This window comes from Marmota marmota, unplaced genomic scaffold (assembly GCF_001458135.2).
Source record: "Marmota marmota marmota unplaced genomic scaffold, marMar, whole genome shotgun sequence".
Taxonomy (NCBI): Eukaryota; Metazoa; Chordata; class Mammalia; order Rodentia; family Sciuridae; genus Marmota; species Marmota marmota.
Window position 1 is genome coordinate 21,038,431 of NW_026000026.1, and position 20,499 is coordinate 21,058,929.

General features: G+C 48.9%; 1 protein-coding gene across 4 annotated transcripts in view; it reads right to left on the minus strand.

Annotated features, from left to right (window-relative positions):
• Positions 1 to 19,076: 19,076 nt before the first annotated feature.
• The window catches only part of Manbal (mannosidase beta like), a 28,957-nt gene continuing 27,534 nt past the window's right edge, over positions 19,077 to 20,499 (minus strand). For all 4 annotated transcript variants that reach the window (XM_015480871.2, XM_015480887.2, XM_048810966.1 and 1 more), the window contains one exon: positions 19,077 to 20,000. In XM_015480871.2, coding sequence (XP_015336357.1) covers positions 19,893 to 20,000 — 108 coding nt within the window. In that variant the 3' untranslated portion in view covers positions 19,077 to 19,892. The remainder of the gene's footprint in view (positions 20,001 to 20,499) is intronic.

Genomic DNA, 20,499 nt, shown 5'->3' on the forward strand with positions numbered 1-20,499 from the left:
GGGGGCAGGCACACAGTGAACATTCCATCCAAGTGTCTTCTGAGTGCTGCAGGAACTCAGAGGAAGGGCATTTGTCAACTGACCCTGGCAGGGAATCTCGGAGGGCTTCCCAGGCAAGGGACACTTGGGTTGGGTCTTGGAACATGGGACGGAGTTTGCTAACCCTGGAGGACATGGAAGCAGCAGCTCCAGCCTCCAGAGCTCAGTCTGGTCCCAGAAAGCAGGAGACATGTCAGACCACTCTCCTAGAGGATTCTCCAAGACCAGACTTCCCTGTTTGCTGGCCTCCTGGACTCATTGCCTGAGCCAGCAGGCAGAGGCAGCAGGGGCCGGGCAGGCTGGGGGCAGGGCCAGGCTGAGGGAGCTCCAGGGCCTGTCAGGAAGGGAAGCCAGGCCCTGCCTCCCACTCACCAGCTGAATGTGGCTGGTAGGACTTCCTCCTCCTGCTCTTGCTCAGGAATTACCAGGCGGGTTGGGGGTTGGGAAGGACACCCGGGCCCTGGGCTTCCAGCCTCCTTGGGCCTCCTCTGGCCACTCCCAGTCTCTCAGACCCTGGGAACACTGACCACACAGTCAGTCTTCCCAGGGCCCCATTCCCAGCCTCACATATGTTCCTTCCTCCTGCCTCTGCACATCTGCCCACTCATGGTTTGGACCAACCATGGATCGTCTCTGCTGATCCAGACCCCACTCACTCTCCTCAGTGCACCACCTCCCTGACCAGTTACAGCCCTTGCATCTCAGGCCAGGTTGGGAACAAGCTGGCCTAGCCCCTGCCCTTTGGAGCTTGGGTTTCTAATTCTGTGTGTCTTGAGCTTTGTCAACACCCTGGGTGGGGAATCTGAGTCAAGACCCCGTCCTCTGCAGCCTTGGGCCTTGGCAAATCCCTTCTGCTCTCTGGCCAACATCGTATTTGTTGCTGCTCAGTGAAGAGGCGCCCTGTCCAGGGGTCTTAGGGAATGGGCAGGAGAGATGTGAGGTCATTCCGCCCCATTCTGCCTACCCCAACATAATCCCCCCAGATAAAGTTCCCTCCTGTGGAACTGGTAAAGGCTCCCACAGGGCTCTGACTCATCACAATTTCTGTGCAGAAATCTGTATGGGGGCCAGGACTGGTGGCATATGCCTGTAATCCCAGCAGCTCAGAGGCTTTGGCAGGAGGATCGCGAGTTCAAAGCCAAGCCCAACAACTTAGCAAGGTACTCAGCAACTCAGGAAGACCCTGTCTCTAAATAAAATGTTAAAATGGCTGGGGGAAATAATAATTAATTAATTAACTTAAAAGGGCTGGGGATGTGGCTCAGAGGTTAAGTACCTCCGGTTCAATTCCCAGTACCAAGAAAGAAGGAAGCAAGCATGGGGGCCAGGAAGGGAGGACGCCAGGAAGCTGAACAGCACATTTAAGGTAGCAGTGGAGATGGATTCGAATCTTCCCTCATAGCCGCGAGGCCCTGGGCAAGGCATTTAACCCTCTGACGCCCACTTCTCTCATTTGTTTACTGAGGACAAGGGCAGATACCTTCGATAGCTGCATGATGGTCAGCACAAGTCCACAGGCCAAGTGCAGCCACCTCAGAGTCTACAAATGAAGCGAGCAGCTCTGACGGCCTTCCAAGAAATGAGGTGGAACTATACATTTTGACGTGGACAGAATTTATGCTAAAAGTTAAAATGTTCTAGTGTTAATGATATAACCACATTAGGTATCTAAAAAAGAGGAGATAGGAAAACTAGAAGGGAGAGACTAGCAGTTGTCCCTGGAATTGGTGGGGTGGGGTGGGGTAGAGATGAGCTTAATATTATATTTTATATTTTATGCTTTTTTTTTTTTTAATTTTAATATTTATTTATTTTTTTTAGTTTTTGGCAGACACAACATCTTTGTTTGTATGTGGTGCTGAGGATCGAACCCGGGCCGCATGCATGCCAGGCAAGCGTGCTACCGCTTGAGCCACATCCCCAGCCCTATGCTTTTTTTTTAAAAAATAGGTCTGACTAAGTTACTGAGTGGCCTCAGAGTTGCAATCCTCCTGCCACAGCCTCCCAAGGCACTGGGATTACAGGCTCCACCATCGTGCCCGGCTCATTTATACTTGTCTTCATTTTTTAAGTTTTCTTTGATGAGGTGATGTTACTTGGGCAATAGAAAATGATATAAGTGATTTTATTTCAATTTTTTTTCAGTTGTAGATGGACACAATACCTTAATTAATTAATTAATTAATTTCTATATGGTGCTGGGAAAAGAACCTGCGCCTCACATGTGCTAGGCACACACCCCACACTGAGCTATAACCCCAGCCCTGAGGTTTTAAAAGTGCCATCTAGTTCCCTCAATCACGGTGAGTGCTCCCCAGCAGGTCTGTATGTCTAAGTACTAGGTCTGGTCATGTAGCTCCACAGCCCAAGATCCCCGCTGGCCATGCACTTGGCCTTCCCCCAGCCCTGTGGGCGGCCCCTCCAAGTAACCTACAGGGCTCATTTGCTCATTCGGTGTGTCCTGGCCCCACCTGATGGGGAAGGGAGAGACTCCAGTGGGAAGTGCATTTCACCTCCACAGCATTCCGGAACAAGCTCTTTCCCTTCCCTCTGGCCTTGCTCACCTTGCCTCTGGGACAGGGGCAAGGCAGGAGAAAGTGATGGGAAAGGGGACTGTTTGCCCTGGGCCTGGGTTTGGGCCTGAGGTCACAGCCAGGGTTGCTCAGGAGGACCGTGGTCTGGTGACCTGCGCTAGACTTATAGCTTGGTGTTTCCAGTGCTTCCTGGCCTTTGGGGCCTTTGGCTAAGATCAAGTGTAGTTTGGCTTCTCGGGAGCAGAGCACAGACAGTATTCCTTGGGGGATGATCCCAGGAAGCCGGTGTGGGGACAGGAAGAGAGATAGGAGGGAAGAAGAGCTGGTGTGGGAGCATTGTGGTGTCCACTGAAGGCCCAAGGGGGCAGGGGCTGCCCACTCAGCACCACCCAAGCTCCCCCAGGCACGGGCCCTCCTCCTCTCACTGGCCCTCCTTCTGTGTCCCCACTTAGGAATGGCTGCTCTGTCCTTTCAGGAACTTGGGTCAGAAACCTGCCCCCCACCATCCCCTCTGAGCACAGTGGCACATGCCCATAATTCCAGCGGCTCCGGGAGGCTGAGGCAGGAGGATTGCAAGTTCAAAGCCAGCCTAACTTAGCAAGGCCCTAAGTAACTCAGTGAGACCCTGTCTCTAAATAAAATATAAAAAGGGCTGGGATGGGGCTCAGTGTTTAAGTGCCCTAGATTCAATTCCCAGTACCAAAAAAAAAAAAAAACCCTGGCCCCCAACTCCCTCTGCCATCCCTTACCCACCTCACCCAGTCCCCCATGTCTCCTCCCCTAAGCTTAACCAATCGCCGTCCTGTCCATCCTGCCACAGCCCTTGCTTTGCCCTGTCCAAACCCCACGCAGGAGAGAGGACACAGGGGCCTGCCAGCTTCTCCAGCTTGGCCGCTCCCTGCCCCCAGCCACCCTCTCACCTTAGCCTGCCCCGCCCTCTGTGCTGGAATGTCCTGCCTCCACTCCCTGGTGAGCTCCTGTTCAGCACTGGGCCCCTCCCTGGGATCAAAGCCTCAGGGACCGCATCACATCCTCTCGGTGGTGAATGTGAATTTCAACCCACCCGTTGCCTCCCCAGGCCCAGCGCACTCACTTCCAGAGCAGAACTGAGCCAGCCACTGCCTCGGCCACACCCTGAGTCTGGCCTCACCTTCTCCCTGTCCCTGTGCCAGATCAGGGAGAGGACACAGAGGGAGGATGTCCCTGGAGGAGCCGGGAAGGAACTCAGCCCCAGTGCCGGGCCAGACCTCAGTCACCAGGGGCCCCAGGCCCTGGCTGCCACCTCTCCCAGGAATGGCTGGATCTGGGGAGGCCCAGAATTGGCAGGGAGGCTCCTCCCACACCCTGAATTTGAACCAGGCCTCGTGCCACTAGTCTGCACTCAACTTTCCACCACAGCTGCCTCCCAATAATTAAACATCTTTAATCATCCAATAATCAAATTAGCTGCCTGGCCTTGAGCTAGGTCCTCCCATTCCTGCAGTTGTCACCATCTGTTTCCAGGGCCTTGGGGCAGGGCTGTTGACTCATTGACTCAGCAAACACTGCGGACTCTGACAACTAGAGGACGCTTGCCACACCCGACCCCAAGGAGCACAGAGCCATCGGGGTGGCCTCTGCCTTGAGCCAGGTCTGTAAGGAGTCCTTCACCAGCCTGCCGAGTTCCAGAAATTCCAGGCCCAGAGAAGCTCAGGAACTTCCTAAGGTCACAGAGCCCAGATCTGAAGATCCAGTTGAGGCTGAGGGAGTGGACGGGCACCTAGAGAGTGCCAGGTGGGTACCTACTGCTTAATAAAATGTACCCAGCCTGGGTTCACAGGTTGGTGTGAGAGGTGGCCCCTACAGCAGAAAAGAAAGCTATTTTTGCAGAAAGACAGATGTGCCCCAGGCTAGGACTGGAAGAAATGGGGGGCAGAATGGGGAGGGGGTGAGGAGCCCTGAATCAGGAGGACAGGGAGTTTCCTCAGAGGAGGGGGATTGGGGCAGAAGCTCCGAGGACGGGGACACCGAGGACACCGGCTTGAACGGATCTGGTGGAGGTGTGGGTTGAGGGAGAGCAGTGGGGTGGACTGGTGCCCTCAGCCTGAGGAGGAAACACAGGTGACACGACCCAGGTGTGTTTCTAAAGGTCCTGCTGGAAGCCAGATGGAGGAGTGAGGGAAGAAGGAAGAGGCAGGGAGGCCAGCAAGGAGGCTGGGAGCCTTCTAGGAGGGGTGAAAGTGGCTGAGCGTGGCAGGGGAGGTGGCAAGAGTGGAGATTCTAGTGCAGTGGAGGAAGCACTCACAGTTCCTGCTGATGGATAGGAGCGTGGGTGCTCAGAGAGAGTGGACTCAGGATGGACCCCCAGGCTTCCGGGCCATGGGGGAGTGGCTAATTACTGTAGCCTAGGTTGGAGCCCTTGAGGGGGACAGTCAGGAGTTCAGTTTGGCCAAGTTAGCAGGTCAGACCCGCAGAGATCCATGGAGATGTTAATGGAGTTAATGACTTAACCAGTGCCTAGGGAACAGCTGCTCCAGGTGCTAAGAGTGCCTTTTATGTATTAGCTCACTGAACCCCCTCCTCACCGCCTTGGGGAAGGTACCATCATGATCCCCATTACACTGATGAGGAAGCTGAGGCTCATCAGTGTTGCCTGTCAGGTGAGAAAGCCAGGCAGAACCTCCAAGAGCCTTCAGGAGGAGGCCTGCAGAGGAGGTCTGGACTCCCTCAAGGGGTTTCTTTCTCCTGAGTCAGATGTCGGCGAGGTCAGGCAGGGAGACAAGTGTCCAGGAGGCTGATCACAGAGTAGCTTGGGCTGCCCACAGGGAGTGAGTCACGGAGGTCCTGGGAGGCAGGGCGAAGAGGAGGTAGACAGCAAGCAGGACCAGGCTATCCAGGCCTGCACCTGGCTGGGAGGGCGGGGAGACAGCCTTCTGTGACGGGGACTGAGGATCCCAGGACACTGCCATGCCCCCCTGGGGCCAGGGACTCCAGCGATGTGCACCACAGACTCTGTGGTGTAAGAATCTCCCTCTGATATGGCGGTCTGCACCCAAGTCCTCTGTGAGCTCTGACAGCTGCTCACCCCCTGTGGCAATTCTCCCACGGAGAGAGGACAGGGTCCGGGAGGACAGGAGGGAAGATGTCTCTCAGCTCTCTGACCTCAGAGTGTTCCCACAGGAACAAGGGCCTTGGTAGAGACGGAGAGGGCTACAGGGCAGTTCCCTGATGCTCGGGAGGACTCTGAAGATAAAGAAGGCCAAGACCGTGGTGCAAGAGTAGGAGAGCCCCCTGGCCACAGAACAGGAACTTTACACGTTGGTCACTCCAGAAGTTTAGAGGTGGGGAGGACGCAGCCACAGCTGAGCAAGGCATCTGCCCATGGACACTCAGGCCTAGACCAAGGGGCTTACCCAAGGGCTAGTTCCATCTGGTCACTTCCTTTTATCACTGGCCCTACACTGACCCTCACTGTCACCACCCTTGGAAGCCATCGGACTCCCCCCACACTGGCTTAGGGCTGTCCCTTGAATTCCCACCCTAATGTCTCGCCACAGCCTACTGTAATTGTCTAATGTGGCCACCTGGCCCCACAGATTGAAGTCAAGGGCCATGTCTGATCCACGTTGGTGTCTCCAGTGCCCAGAACAGGTCTAGACAGACCGACGGCTTCCATACGTTGGTCCAATAGACTTCAGTTGAACCGAACCGCCTGCTCCCTGCTAAGGGCCACAGGTCTCGCTCCCTCTCTGACTTGGGAAGCAAAGTACCACAACTCAGGTTTGACATTTCTCCCAAGTGACCATATGGGTGCAAAGTCTCAGGGGCCTGAAGGACAGGAAATAAAAAAGAGACATCGGGCTTTTGGGGCCTCCTTTTTTCAGAGGAGGACACGGAAACCCAGAACAATAAAGGTTCGAAGCATGGGCCACCGGCAGGCGGTGCAGCGCACTCAGATGGCCACACCCTGCTGCCCAGCCCCCTTTGCCCCAGTGCCACAGCCCAGGTTTCCTTGTCTGCACAACAGGTTGGGCCTGCAGTCCCTGAAAGCTCCGCCAGTGTCCAGTTCCAGAAACTCATGGGCTCTGGCCCAGTGTGGGAGGAGGGCCTTCAAGAGGCGGCTGGTCATCTTGTGGTCCCCCAAGCTCCTGGAGCAAAACATCCCGAGCAGCAGAGTGACTCACCCGTAGCACCCTCTGCCAGTTCTGGAGAAAAGGCAGACCATGAAATCCATTCTGCAACTTTTAAAGAGCACAGAAACAAATTTTGAGATGCAATTTCTTCTGCTTGGTGGAGAGAGGCTGAGAAAATAGGGATATACATAACTTTTCCTCCTTTATTTCTTCCTTTCCTTTTTTTCTTTTAATATCTTTTTTGTATTGGAGATTGAACCCAGGGGTGGTTTACCACTGAGCTACATCCCCAGCCCTTTTTTATTTAGAGACAGGGCCTCACTAAGTTGCTGAGGCTGGCCTCAAACTTGTGATCCTCCTGCCTCAGCCTCCTGAGTTGCTCAGATGACAAGTGTGCACCAGTGCAACCAGACATGTCAGTTGTTCTTGATGCTAATCCAGATCAGAACTGCAGCTATCAAGCACAGCATGAGAAACTCACATGTGCTCCTCCTATTCTGAGCAGAGGGAGGCTTGCCGATGTGTTGGAGTTAGATGTAATGGGATCCAAAACAATGTGGAGGGAGGTAACAGGTGAGTCTGTCAAGGGATGCTGGGTAACATGGAACAGCAGGGTTGGCAAACTCCAGGATTCCTAGAAAACCAAACTAGCAACACAAAGAGATGGAAAATGCAATCTCTCATGCCAAATCACGGGGTATGTATGCCCCAAGTTTATGGATGTTATACTCAACTCTAAAGTTAATACTTTGGGGGCTGAGATTGTAGCTGAATATAGAGCTCTTGCCTAGTATATGTGAGGCCCTGGATTCTTACCCCAGCACCACAAAAATAAATAAGAAATAAAATTGATATTTTTGGTTTCTAACTTGCAGCTGGTCAAAAGTGGAAATAAACTTGATTTCCTTGACCAAATATGATAAGAAAGCTCTGGAGATTTGGGTTCTAGCTCAGCTCTGATTCCAAAGAGCTCAACAGCATCGAACATGTCAACCCCCTACAAGATTCAGTTTCTAAAATCAGTTTGTAAAATTAGGGAAGAGAATGGGTTGGCCACAGGAGAACAGGTGACACTGAGACATGGGCTTTGAAGTCACACTGCCTGGGTTCTAATCTCATTTTTCTAGCTATATATCCTGAGGCGAGTCATTTAATGCTTTCATTTTCTCATCTCTGAAACAGACAAGAGTATCTACCTATGAGCCAGGAGTGGTGGCGTTTACCTATAATCCATAATCCCAGTGATTTGTGAGGCTGAGGCAAGAGGGTCACAAGTTTGAGGCCAGCCTCAGCAACTTGGCAAGGCCCTGATTCAAGATAAAAATAAATAAATAAAAAGCATTTGGGTGGCCAGGTGTGTTGGCGCATGCCTGTAATTCCAGTGGCTCAAGAGGCTGAGACAGGAGGATCGTGAGTTCAAAGCCAGCCTCAGCAACAGCAATGCACTAAGCAACCCAGTCAGACCCTGTCTCTAAATAAAATAAAATAGGGTGGGGATGTGGCTCAGTAGTAGAGTATCCCTGGGTTCAATCCCAGTACCCTCCCCCACCAAAAAAAAAAGAAAGAAAAAAAGAAAAAGTGTTTGGGTGTAGCTCAGTGGTAGAGTGCTCTTAGTTCAATCTCCAGTATAGCAAAAAAGAAAAAATAATCTACCTATAAAATTTGCTGACAAGATAAATGACACTATGTACAAAAAACATAATTTAGGGCCTGGTCCACAGGGGGGAAAAAAACGTGTTGTAATAACTTACATATAATGTGGCTCACGGGTACCTGTAACAGATAACCACAGTAGCAGAAGCAGGAAACAATGTAGCCAGGACAGAACACTCCCCCTTTAGGCTTAGTGCAGTAAAAGTCCCTAAGTTGTATGAGCTAAGCATCCCTAGGCTGTTGACAAACTTGTGCCCATATAAGGGATGCAGAATGCACCCTCCAATAGACCTGTACCAACTCTCTTGCCTCAATGTACCTCAGATGTGCTTATGTATAAAAGTCAAACCCCTGCTGTGCTTGGGGCTCAGACTTTGGGAATTATCCCTCTGGGCCATGGTACCACTAATAAAGTTTTGCTTCTGGATCTCAGTGTCCTGACCCTCATTTCCTGCTACAAAACAGATCTTAAGCATTCAGTCAATTTTGGTGGCTGCATATTGAAGATAGAATATTTCAATAACTCTAGATAAAGTTTTCTCATGTTCCTTTCTAATCAATCTCCAATACTCATGGGATCTGCTTCTGTTACCACAGGATGGTTTCCTCTAGAACCTAGGGCCTCACAGGTGCTAAGCAAGTGCTCTGCCACTGAGCTACAACCCCAGCCCACTATAACTGTTTTGTTATTTATTCAGATTATTGTATCAGTAGATCATGTCTTTACAGTGTAGAGTATTTCGTTGTTTAAATATACTACATTTTACCCACTCTATTGTTGAGGAGCATCTGTTGTTTTTTGTTAGAGTCTGTAAACAAGTCAGGATGGCGCCTGGCAAAATGCCAGAGGGAGTGGTTTGAGAAGTAACAAAAGTGAGCCATTAAGTGTGGAGATTCCTTATTGGTTGACTGATGTATCTAGTTTATGTTAATTAAGATAAGCTGTGTGGAATGTATAAATACTGCTCCTGTCCTGCAATAAACGGCTCCCACTCCTGCTGTATCAACGTACACAAGTTATTCGTCAGACACTCGGGGGTAAGTGATGAAAAAAAAGCTGCCCGTCCATAGATAGGACAGGAGCAAATCTGCTCGTCCCTAGGCAGATAGGGCGAGAGGAAAAATGGTCATTTTGAGAAAATGGAGAAGATTGATACAGTATGTTTGTGTCTTGTTTTGTCTTGAAATGTTGTATTGTCTTTGTGACGAAAATATGGAAGGGGTGAAAAGTAAATTACTAAGGGAAGAAGGCACCCCAGTGGAACCAAGAATAGNAGCCATTAAGTGTGGAGATTTCTTATTGGTTGACTGATGTATCTAGTTTATGCTAATTAAGATAAGCTGTGTGGAATGTATAAATACCTCTGTTGTCCTACAATAAACGGCTCCCACTCCTGCTGTATCAATCTACACAAGTCGTTCGTCACCCCACCCCCGTTATTTGCTGCAGCCAGACTGCGGCAGTTTTTTTTTTTGGGGGGGGGGTCCAGGGATTGAACTTGGGGCACTCGACCACTGAGCCACATCCCCAGCCCTCTTTTGTATTTTATGAAGAAACAGGGTCTCACTATTGCTGAGGCTGGTTTTGAACTTGTGATCCTCCTGCCTCAGTCTCCCAAACTGCTGGGGTTACAAGGGTACACCACTGGGCCCAGCTAATTCTCATTTTTTACTATTATGAATAAAACTGCTCTGAAAGTTCTAGCTAAAAGTTAGTACAAGACTCTTGTGGACGATTATTTTCTATTCTCCTGGATCTTGGGCATTACCTAGGAGGGGAATGGTGAGACACAGGTAGAGAGGCATGTGGGACTTTTTCTTTTCTCCCCTGCCCCCCGCCCCACGGGGATTGAACACAGGGTGTTCCCTTGCCAGGGCCTCCCTAAGTAGCTGAGGCTGGCCTTGAACTGGGATCCTCTTGCCTCTGACTCCCTGGCCATGGGGATCTCAGGTGTGTGGCAACACTGTGCTTGCTCAGGAAGCTCCCTGTGGTTTCTCAGTGGCCGTGCTGTCTCACACCCCCATCAGCAGGGTGTGGGAGCCGGTCATCCCACATCCTCTCCCACACAGGGTGCGGTCGGTCTTTCGATTCTAGGCATTCTGGGGGCGCTTGGTGGCATCGCACTGTGGTTTTCGTTTGCATTTCCCTGATGAGCAATAGTGAGCTCCTGTCATGTGCCCATTTTGGTTTGTTCTAAAGTAGCTCCTTTCCCTTCAAGGCTATGCTGCTTTCAACCTCAAGATGCAGATGGGTGAATAAATGAGGAAGGGAAATGCTGATGGCAACATCTATGATAATATCAAGAATGAGCATGAGGGGCTGGAGACAGAGCTCAGTTGGTAGAGTGCTTGCCTCGCATGCACAAGGCCCTGGGTCCAATCCCCAGCACCACACACACATACAAAAAAAAAATCAAGCATAAGCTTGTTACCGCTGTTGGCTGGTGATGAGTCCTTGCTTCCCCGATGTTGAAGAATAACACCAGAAAAGCACACGCCGAGGCAAGGTCAGAGTAGAAATTAGAAGTTTATTAAAGGACAGCAGAAAAGACTTCTCCAGGAGGAAGAAGGGGACCCAAGAGGTGGAATCCGGTTGGTGGACAAATGTGTTCCCCTTTTTATAGGTTTGGTGATGGAATGCAAGGGGGAAGGGTTAGGACACAGGTGGGCCAAACGGGCAGGAAGGACTTAATTATCACTTTTTGGGATGGGCTATCTCCAAATTTGTTGGGGGATGTTTCCTGGGCTCCATTAACATTTCTTTGGGGTGGACTTTGGCCCAGGGCCTTTCCGGGACTTCATTAACATTCCATGAGTTGTCCTGTGTTTCCCGGAATCATTGTCAGCATGGCCTCCATTTTAGATTTCACTCGATATTAGACCCGATTTACCTAACTATACTGACTACCTAATTTTAAATCTGGCTTCAAGCTCAGCTCAGAAGTTACAGATTCACCCACTGATGATGATCCAGTCACCCCTGAAGGCCCCATCCGTAAACGCTGCTACACTGGGGATCAGGCGTCTCTGGTAACCTTGGTTCACAGGACTGGTCTGAGCAGGGCTCTTAGGACATGCATGTCTTCCATGGAAGTCAGGATCACAGTCAACGAGAAGGTGTGTTTCATGATACATCTGTCCCCGATAGAATAATCAATAGCACTGCCACCACTTAAATATTACCCACTATGCTCCTGGCACCTCATAGACGCAGTAGGTCCAATTTTTACGACAGCCCTGTCTCCATGGCCTCTAGATCTAAAGTGGGGCTGTCTGGCTCCAAACTCACCTAGTTACATTCTAGAAAACTCCATCATTCACACACACACACACACACACACACACACACACACACACACACAAACAGTTTGCAGCTCAGAAAAGAAATGAAGTGGGCTGAGGGGTAGCTCAGTGGTGGAGGGCTTGCCTAGCGTGCCTGAAGCCCTGGGTTCAATCCCCAGAACACAGGGGGAAAGAAGAAAAGGGATGAAATCCTAAGGCACATTACAGCGTGGATGAACTTTGGACACATTATGCTGAATGAAAGAAGCCAGTCACAAAAGATCACATGTTGTATCCCGTTGATATAAAGTATCCAGAATAAGAGCAGATTGGTGTTTTCCAGGGACTGGACACCGAGTAAACACCGGAGAAAATCAATGTAAGGAGGAAATGAGTATTTTGGCCCATGGTTTCAGAGATTTTAGTCCCCGGTCACTTGGTTCCATTGCTTTTGGGCCTGTGGTGAGGCAGAACACCATGGCAGGGATCGCAGGATGAGGCAAAGCTGCTCACTTACTGGTAGCCAGGAAGGGGGGGAGGGGCCAGGGACAAAATGCACTCTTCAAAGGCAGGCTCCCAATAACCTGCTTCCTCCAACGAGGCCCACCTCCCAGTGACCCATTAAGTTACAGACTCACCCACTGATGATGATCCAGTCACCCCTGAAGGCCCCATCTGTGAACACTGCTACACTGGGGATCAGGCCTTCAGCACGTGAGTTTTGGGAGGACATTTCTGACCCAAACCACAAGAGTATGTGAATGTCCCCTCAGTAAAGAGATAAAAACAAAACTCCAAGCCGGGCATTGTGGCGCACGCCTGTGATCCTAGTAGCTCGGGAGGCTGAGACAGGAGGATCGCAAGTTCAAATCCAGCCTCTGCAAAAGTGAGATGCTAAGCAACTCAGTGAGACCCCGTCTCTAAATAAAATACAAAATAGGGCTGGGGGTGTGCCTCAGTGGTTAAGCCCCCTGAATTCAATGCCGGGTACTAAAACAAACAAACAAACAAAAATCTCCACCTAAGAGTCTCTTCCTCATCGATGAGCCTAACATTACCATTAGTAATTAGCCCTTCAGGTAGTAAAACCTCTACACCTAGGCCTGATTTTTTCTTCACCCAACAGAATCCCCCTTGAGAATTCAAGGGCAAAAATGGAAGAAACAGAGTGGACACTGCAGTCTGGCAGTCCAGTTTAATCCCAGGAATCTTCATGGTGATAATGTTACCAACCCCATAGGGACATTGTGAGGACTAAATGAAGTCATGTATGTAGCTGGGCACAGTAATGAATATCTGAAATCCCAGGGACTCAGGAGGCTGAGAAAAGAGAATTTCAAGTTTGAGGTCAGCCTCAGTAATTAAATGAGGCCTGTCTACAAATGAACAATAAAATGGGGGTGCTGGAGTTGTGGCTCAGTGGTAGAGCACTTGCCTAGCATGCGTGAGGCCCTGGGTTCAATCGCCAGCACCACATAAACAAACTAAATAAACAAAATAAAGGAATTGTGTCCATCTACAACTAAAAAAAACACTTAAAAAATAAAATAAAATGGGGATGTAGCTCAGTGGTAGAGCAATCCTAGGTTAAATACCTAGTACTGCCCCACCCCCAAAAAACCATGGATGTAAAGTGCCTGTGCATCCATGCAATATTTAGTCACTAATCAAATCCAAGGGCACTTTACCACTGAACTACAGCCCCACAGCCCCAGTCCTTTTTTTTTTTTTTTAATTTTGAGACAGTGTCTTTCTAAGTTGAGGAGGCTAGCTTCAAGATTACATAGGCTACTTTTTTTGAAAAGCGGTTTCTATTTAATCAGCAGGTCAAGGCTGTAAGTCCAAGACTGGGTGACCCCATTGATTTGGCCTCTGGTGAGGGCTAGTGGCACCATGGTGGGAACATATATGGGAATCCTGGGGTCACAATCACATCACAGACAGGAAGCCAGAGGGGACTCAGGGGCCAGGCTCGGGTTTTTATTTATTTTCACTACTGGGGATTAAACCCAGAGGTGCTTTACCACTGTGTCCTTTTTATTTTGAGACAGGGTCTCATTAAAATTGCCCAGGCCGGCCTTGAATTTGCAATCTTCCTGCTTCAGCCTTCCAGGTCACTGGTACTACCAACATGAGCCATCATGCCCAGCAGGGTCAGGCTTTCTGCAACAATTAGCTCTCATGAGAACTTACTCCAAGAGACCAGTTTTCTCTAATGAGGGCCATGCCCAAAGGCCCGAGGACCCCCTACTAGGCCCTACCATTTTTTTTTTTTTTCAGTGCTGGGGACTGAACCCAAGGGCACCCTACCATTGAACTATATCCCCACCTGTTTTCAGTTTTTATTTTGAGACAGGGTCTTGCTAAGTTGCTGATGATTTATAAGAAATCTAAATGGACAATGAAAACAAGAATGTTCAACTTCACTAGAAACCAAGGAAAAACATGAAAAGAAGAAGATACCAGCTGGATGCTGTGGCACACCAGCTGTGTAATTCCAGCAGCTCTAGGAGGCTGAGGCAAGAGCATTGCAAATTCTAACCAAGCCTCAACCACTTAGTGAGGTCCTAAGCAACTTAGCGAGACCATGTCTCAAAATAAAACATAAAAAGGGGCTGGATGTGGGTCAGTAGTTAAGGTACTTAAAAAAAAAAGCCTTTGGATATGACACTAAAAATACTGGCAGCAAAGATAAAAATTAAAAAGGAGAATATCAAACTAAAACATTCTGAGCCAGGCATAGTGGTGCACACCTATGACCCCAGTGACTTGGAAGGCTTGTATATCCAATGAAGACATACAAATGGCCAATAGGTTATATGAAAATAATGATTAACATTATTAATCATCAGAGAAATGTCAATCAAAACTAGGACATAGAGCTAGGCATGGTGGCACAAGCCTATAATCCCAGCACTCAGGAGGCTGAGGCATGAGGATTATGAGTTCAAAGCCAGCCTCAGCAAAAGTGAGGCACTAAGCAACTCAGTAAGACCCTGTCTCTAAATAAAATACAAAATAGGGCTGGGGATGTGGCTCAGTGGTCGAGTGCCCCTGAGTTCAATCCTTAGTACCTCCCTACCCCCTTCAAAAAAAAAAAAAAAACAAGACATCAGCTCACACTGCTTACCTAGAATGACTGTTACTGGGAAAAAGCCAAAGGTAATTGTTGGTGAAGATGTGGAGAAATTAGGACCCTGGTGTTCGATGGTGGGAATGTACAATTATTATGAAAAACAGTAAACCAGCTCCTCAGAAAGTAAAAAATAGAACTACCATGTGAGCCTGCAACCCCACTTCAGGGTATTTATCCAAAGAAAAGGAAATTTGTGCCTCGAAGAGACACTTACACATCTATGTTCACTGCATGATTTACAATAGAGAAGAAACAGACACAATTCAAATGTCCATCACCCGAGGAATGGATAAAAAACACAGTACACGCAAACACCGCACTAGGAACTCAACCTTTTAAAAGAAGGAAGTCTTGACATTTGTGTCAACAAATGGATCTTGAGGACCTTGTGCTAAGAGAAATAAGCTAGACACAGAAACACTGTACGATTTCACTTCTATGGGGAATCTAAACTAGTTAAACTCATACAATCAGAGATGGTGGTTGCCAGGGGCTGCAGGAAGGGAAGATGTTGGTCAAAGGGTACAAAGTTTCAGTTATGGAGGATTAATAAATTTTATAGGTCTAAATATAGAGCATAGTGATCTTAGCTGAGCTTTACAATGTCACCCAAGGACAAAAAGAAGAAGAAAGATGCTGGAAAGTCAGCCAAGAAAGATGAGGACCCAGTGAACCGATTGGGGGCAAAACCAAAGTGGTTCAAAGGCAAAGTTTGCAAAGTTCAACAATCTAATTTTGTTTGACAAAGCTACTTATGACAAACTCTGTAAGGACGTTCCCAGGTGTAAGCTTATAACCCCAGCTATGGTCTCTGAGGGGGTGAAGATTCAAAGTTCCCTGGCCAGGGCAAGTTTCTGGAAGCTCCTCATAAAGGACTTCTCAAACTGGTTTCAAAGCATGGAACTCAAGTAATTAACATCAGAAATTGGTGAAGATGCAGGAATAGGTCCAACCAATATACATTTGGGAAAACAAAATCTTATTAAATAAATAAATATATATATACAAAATCATGGTGATCATAGGTTAACATATTATACTGAATACTTGAAATTTTCTAAGAAGATAGAGCCTCAGTGTTCTACCTACACACATACAATGGTAACTATGTGAGGTGATGGATTTCTTTTTTTCTCTTTTTTGCAGTATAGGGATTGAACTAAGGGCCTTGCACATACTGCACATACTGGGCAAGCACTCTCCCACTGAGCTACATCCCCAGTATTTTCTCTTTGAGACAGGGTCTCACTGACTTGCCCGAGCTGGCCTTGAAATTGTGATCCTCCTTCCTCAGGCTCCTGAATAGCCAAGCTTACAGGTGGTGTGCCACTGAGCCCATCTGGTAAAGTATATTTTAATTAGTTTGACTGTGGTGATTATTTCACAACATATACATATTTCAAATTGAGTTGCATACCTTAAAATATATAGTTTTAGTCTGGCATCGTGGCATACAACTGTCCTATCTACTCAGGAGGTTGAGATAGGAGGATTTGAAGTTTGAGGCCAGCCTGGATAACTTAGCAAGACCAAGACCCTATGTCAAAATAAAATTAAAAAACAAGGGCTGGGAGCTCAGAGGAAAAATCCTCCCGGGTTCAATTCCCAGTACCACACACAAATACATATTTTTGTCTTTTTTGCTATTTAAAAATACTCTTTAAGAGGAGAGGACAAGAAGGGCAGGTTGGGGCTGCAGGTGAGAAGATTAGGAAGGAATTTGCCTTAAAGGCCTCTTGGATATACAAATGGAGATATTGAGGAGGAGGTCAGATATATGAGTCTGGAGTTTAGGGACAAGTCTTTTTTTTAATCCAGAGGCACTTTACCACTAAGTTATAACCTCAGTTTATTTTTATTTTGAGACAGGGTCTTGTTAAATTGCTGAGGCTGTCCTTAAGCTTTGGATCATCCTGCCTTAGCTTTCCAAGTCTCTGGGATTACAGGCATGAGCCACAACACCTGGCTAGAGGAGATACTGAGAGGTCTGGGAATGATCAGCATTAGGGCAGCAAACTGATTGGTGACAACTTGACTGGGCCACAGGATGCCCAGAAGCATCATTAAGCATTCTCTCTGGGTGTGTCTGGGAAGTTATGTCCAGAAGCTATTAGCATTTGAATTGCTGGAGTGCGTAGGCAGGTAAGCAGAGGGTTCTCCCCAGTGTGGTGGCCTCATCCAGTTCCTTGGGGTCTGAATAGAACAAAAAGGCAGAAGAAGGTGGAAATCTCCCTCCCTCTGCCGGATTGTGAGTTGAGGCAGCCATCTCTTCCTGCCCTTGGCATTCCTGGTTCTCAGGCCTTCGGACTTGGACTGGAATCTACCACATAGGCCTCAGCCTCAGCTTTCCTGGATTTATAGCATGAAGATAGATCATGGGACTTGTGTCTCCATAATTGCCTGAGCTAATCCCTTATTTTAGTTTTCAACAAACAACAGAAATTTATTTCTCACAGTTCTGAAGGCTGGGAAGCTCAAGGTGCCAGCAGATTTGCTACCTGTAAAGGCCCATTTCCTGTTTCATAGATAGCTGTCTCTTCACTCTCTGGGGTCTCTTATAAAGGCACTAGTCCCATTTATGAAGGCGCCACTCTCATGACCTAGTCATCTACAAAAGGCCCACCTCCAGATACAAATTTTGGAGGCTCATAAACATTGAGTCTGTAACAAAAGAACCTTATCCAAGATCGTGTATTAATTACCTATTATAACATAACAAACTACTCAAAATTCAGTGGCTCCCAATAAGCAGCATGTTATGTCACAGTTTCTGCTGTTTGGGAATCCTGAGCACATTAGTTAGATTGTTCTGTGTTATGGTCTCTCCTGAGGTTGCAGTCAAGATGTAGAGCCAATCCCTTATAATAAATCTCTTCTACTGGTTGTTTCTGGAAAACCCTGATGAATTAATGAAGTATTTAAAGCCATGAGTCTGGGGCTCGGGATGTAGCTTAGAGGTCGAGCCTTTGCATAACACAGTAAAGGCCCTGGGTTCAATCCCCAGCACGGCAAAAATAAAAATAATGCCACAAACCTGGATGAAATCTCTAAAGAGTATGCGGAGAAGAAGTCTAGGGACTGGGGTTTCTGCACAACAAAGTGGACAAGGATTGAGGCCTGGGCTGCTCTGATGAAGAGGAACCAGAATGAAGGAAGAAACCCAGGAGAGGAGAGGTACTGGAAGCCAAAAGAGTGCAATGCTGCAGATGGCCCACTGTACAAGTGGCATGAGGGCTGGTGGAGAGGAAGACCACTCTTGCTTTCCACAGGCTGGCTGGCACAGCCTTTAAGGAGACAATGTGAGGAGTTGCACCTTCCTGGGAGCTAGAAGCTGTCTCTCCTACACAAGCTCCTGTTCTGGAGGCCTGGCCCCCAACTCTTTGGGCATAATTTCCCTCTGGTCTCAACTCCCAGGAGTCTTTGAAGACTCAGCTAGGTACTTTTGCTCTGCCAGGTAGCTAAACTGACCCCAGGTCTGAGATGATGCCCTGCAACTCCCACAGCATCTGCTGCCAGCCCTTGCTGGAGAACTCCCCACACCAAGCCTGCTCACGTGCCTATCTCCACTAGGCCAGGTGTGCCTGGGTTTCCTGGGAAGGCTCCTTGTGGGCAGCCTCACTCTGTGCCTAGTGTCTGGCCAAGACCAGCCCTGTGTCATGCAGAACCAGTCCCTGGACTTGTTCTTCTGAACCCTGCAGTGCTAGGAGACCTTGCCAGCCTCTGCACAGCAGGACCCTTGCAGCACTGGTACCTATCAACAATTGCTAAGTATTTGTTAACCACCATGAAAGGGCCTTGGACTTGGGTCATAGCCCAAGCTCTGGCATTCTCAGGTAGCCCAGGCTTCAGGCTCCTATCTCTACAAAGATGACAGATGCTTGTCCTCTAAGTTCCCCATAGTCTTGACAACATTTGGGAAAGCCTCTGGCACATGATAAAGAGCCTGCCGTTTTATTTACCAGAGATTAGACCTGCCCAAAGCCATTGAGTGTACTGCACTTGATCTTGCTTAAGGCTTAGAGGACAAGCAGTGTCTTCCTCAGGCAAAGGCACGTAGGGAGTGAGTGGAAACTCACACCCAGAGACATTCACAAGTGTTTCCAATGACTAAGGGCCACACGAAGCTGTTGGCAGGACCCTTCCTGAAAACTTGTTCCCGAATGGCTAGGCCTGCAGAACCACACTGATCAGAGCTACCCACTGTCCAGCCATCTTCACCCCACACTGTCCCATTCCTCCGGGGATCCACTCATTCTCTCACTCCCAAAACAGGGACCCATGTGTTCCCTTTCCCTCAACAACAGACAACACACAGGCAGGTTCAGCATATGGAACCATTTATTGACCTTTACTTCCTCAAATAACGTTTCCTTAATGGTCAGGGGATGAAAGAACTGACAGGGAGGGGGAGGTACAGGTAGAAGTCAAAGGCACACCTTGAATGTGTCAGGAAGGGTTGAAAACAGGTTGGTCTGACATTGACAAGCCTACTATTTCAGGAACTCAGAATGTTTATGCTCAAGAAATATAAACTCATTTAGTCAATTCCCTTCCACATGCTAGAGGAGAACTCAGGTGTTCCTCTGGCTCAGGCCTTCTGGGACTCTTGCACCAGGCATCTTTGGGACCTGGTTGTTGCAGCCAATGAGAGACTATCATTGCATGGCCACGGTGTCCTGACCTAAGCTCACAGGTGAGGCCTGGCTCCATTCACACAGGAGAAACAAAGATGCTGAGTGAGCCGGGGAGACCTGCAGTTCACAGCAATGGCAGAGGGTGTGCCTGTCTGCTTGAGACGACGACTCCAAACCCAACGTGAATCCACAGCGGGGGAAACTGTCTGGATCTGATGATCACGTATGAAGACGTAACTGTGGGCTCACCTGGCTCCTGAGAAACCCTCTCAGCGCAGGGCGTGCTCGCAGGCCTTTCAGTACCCTGACTCTAAACCACCACTGAGGCAGCAGGAAGAGGAAGCAGTGGTCTGTCCAGCTGGAGCTTGGGGATGCCATGACTGTCCAGCTCTCTGTGGTCAGAGGGCATGACAGCCACCTCAGACCTGATCCTGGGATGCAGAAAGGAAACAGATATTGACTCCCGGGTGGGCTCCCCAAGGCCCTCATGGCTCCTCCACTTCTACCGCTTCTTCTTGGTCTCCTTCTTTGGCCTCTTGTTGGCAGAAGGAACAGCAGCCTTGGGCTTTTTTGTCACCTCTGCACCTCGGGGCTCAGATGGTTCTGCCTCCTGCATGGTGATAAAGGAGTCCTGATTAGAGGAATCAAGTCTGACCAAAGGGATTTTGCAAAGTGAAGCATGCCAGGGACACCAGGGATGGAAACCATCCTTCGGGTCCCACAGGTAGCATCTGGTGCCTTCACCTCCCAGTCAAGTGACGTTGTGGGCAGAGTTCACCTCCTTTTCCTGGTCAGGGTTTACCCTGTGACAGGGAAATCATGAAGCACTCCCTGGTTGACTGCCATGAGCAGGCAAACCTGCACAGAAAGCACCCAGAAAGTGATGGCTGCACCCGCGGCTGGCAGGTCAACCTGTGAGTGAGGGGCTGCTGCGCAGCAGACCGTGGCTAGCTCTCCTTCTGGCTGCTGTTCTTTTCCTCCCATGCAAACCACAGAATGTCAGGGCTGTGGGGAGAGAGCAGCCAGCTGGTGGGCAGTCACCACACTGTTTTGTGGTGCCGCTGTGGGGGAGGCCAGAGGCAGCCTCAGGCCTGATTGCAGCCTCCCTG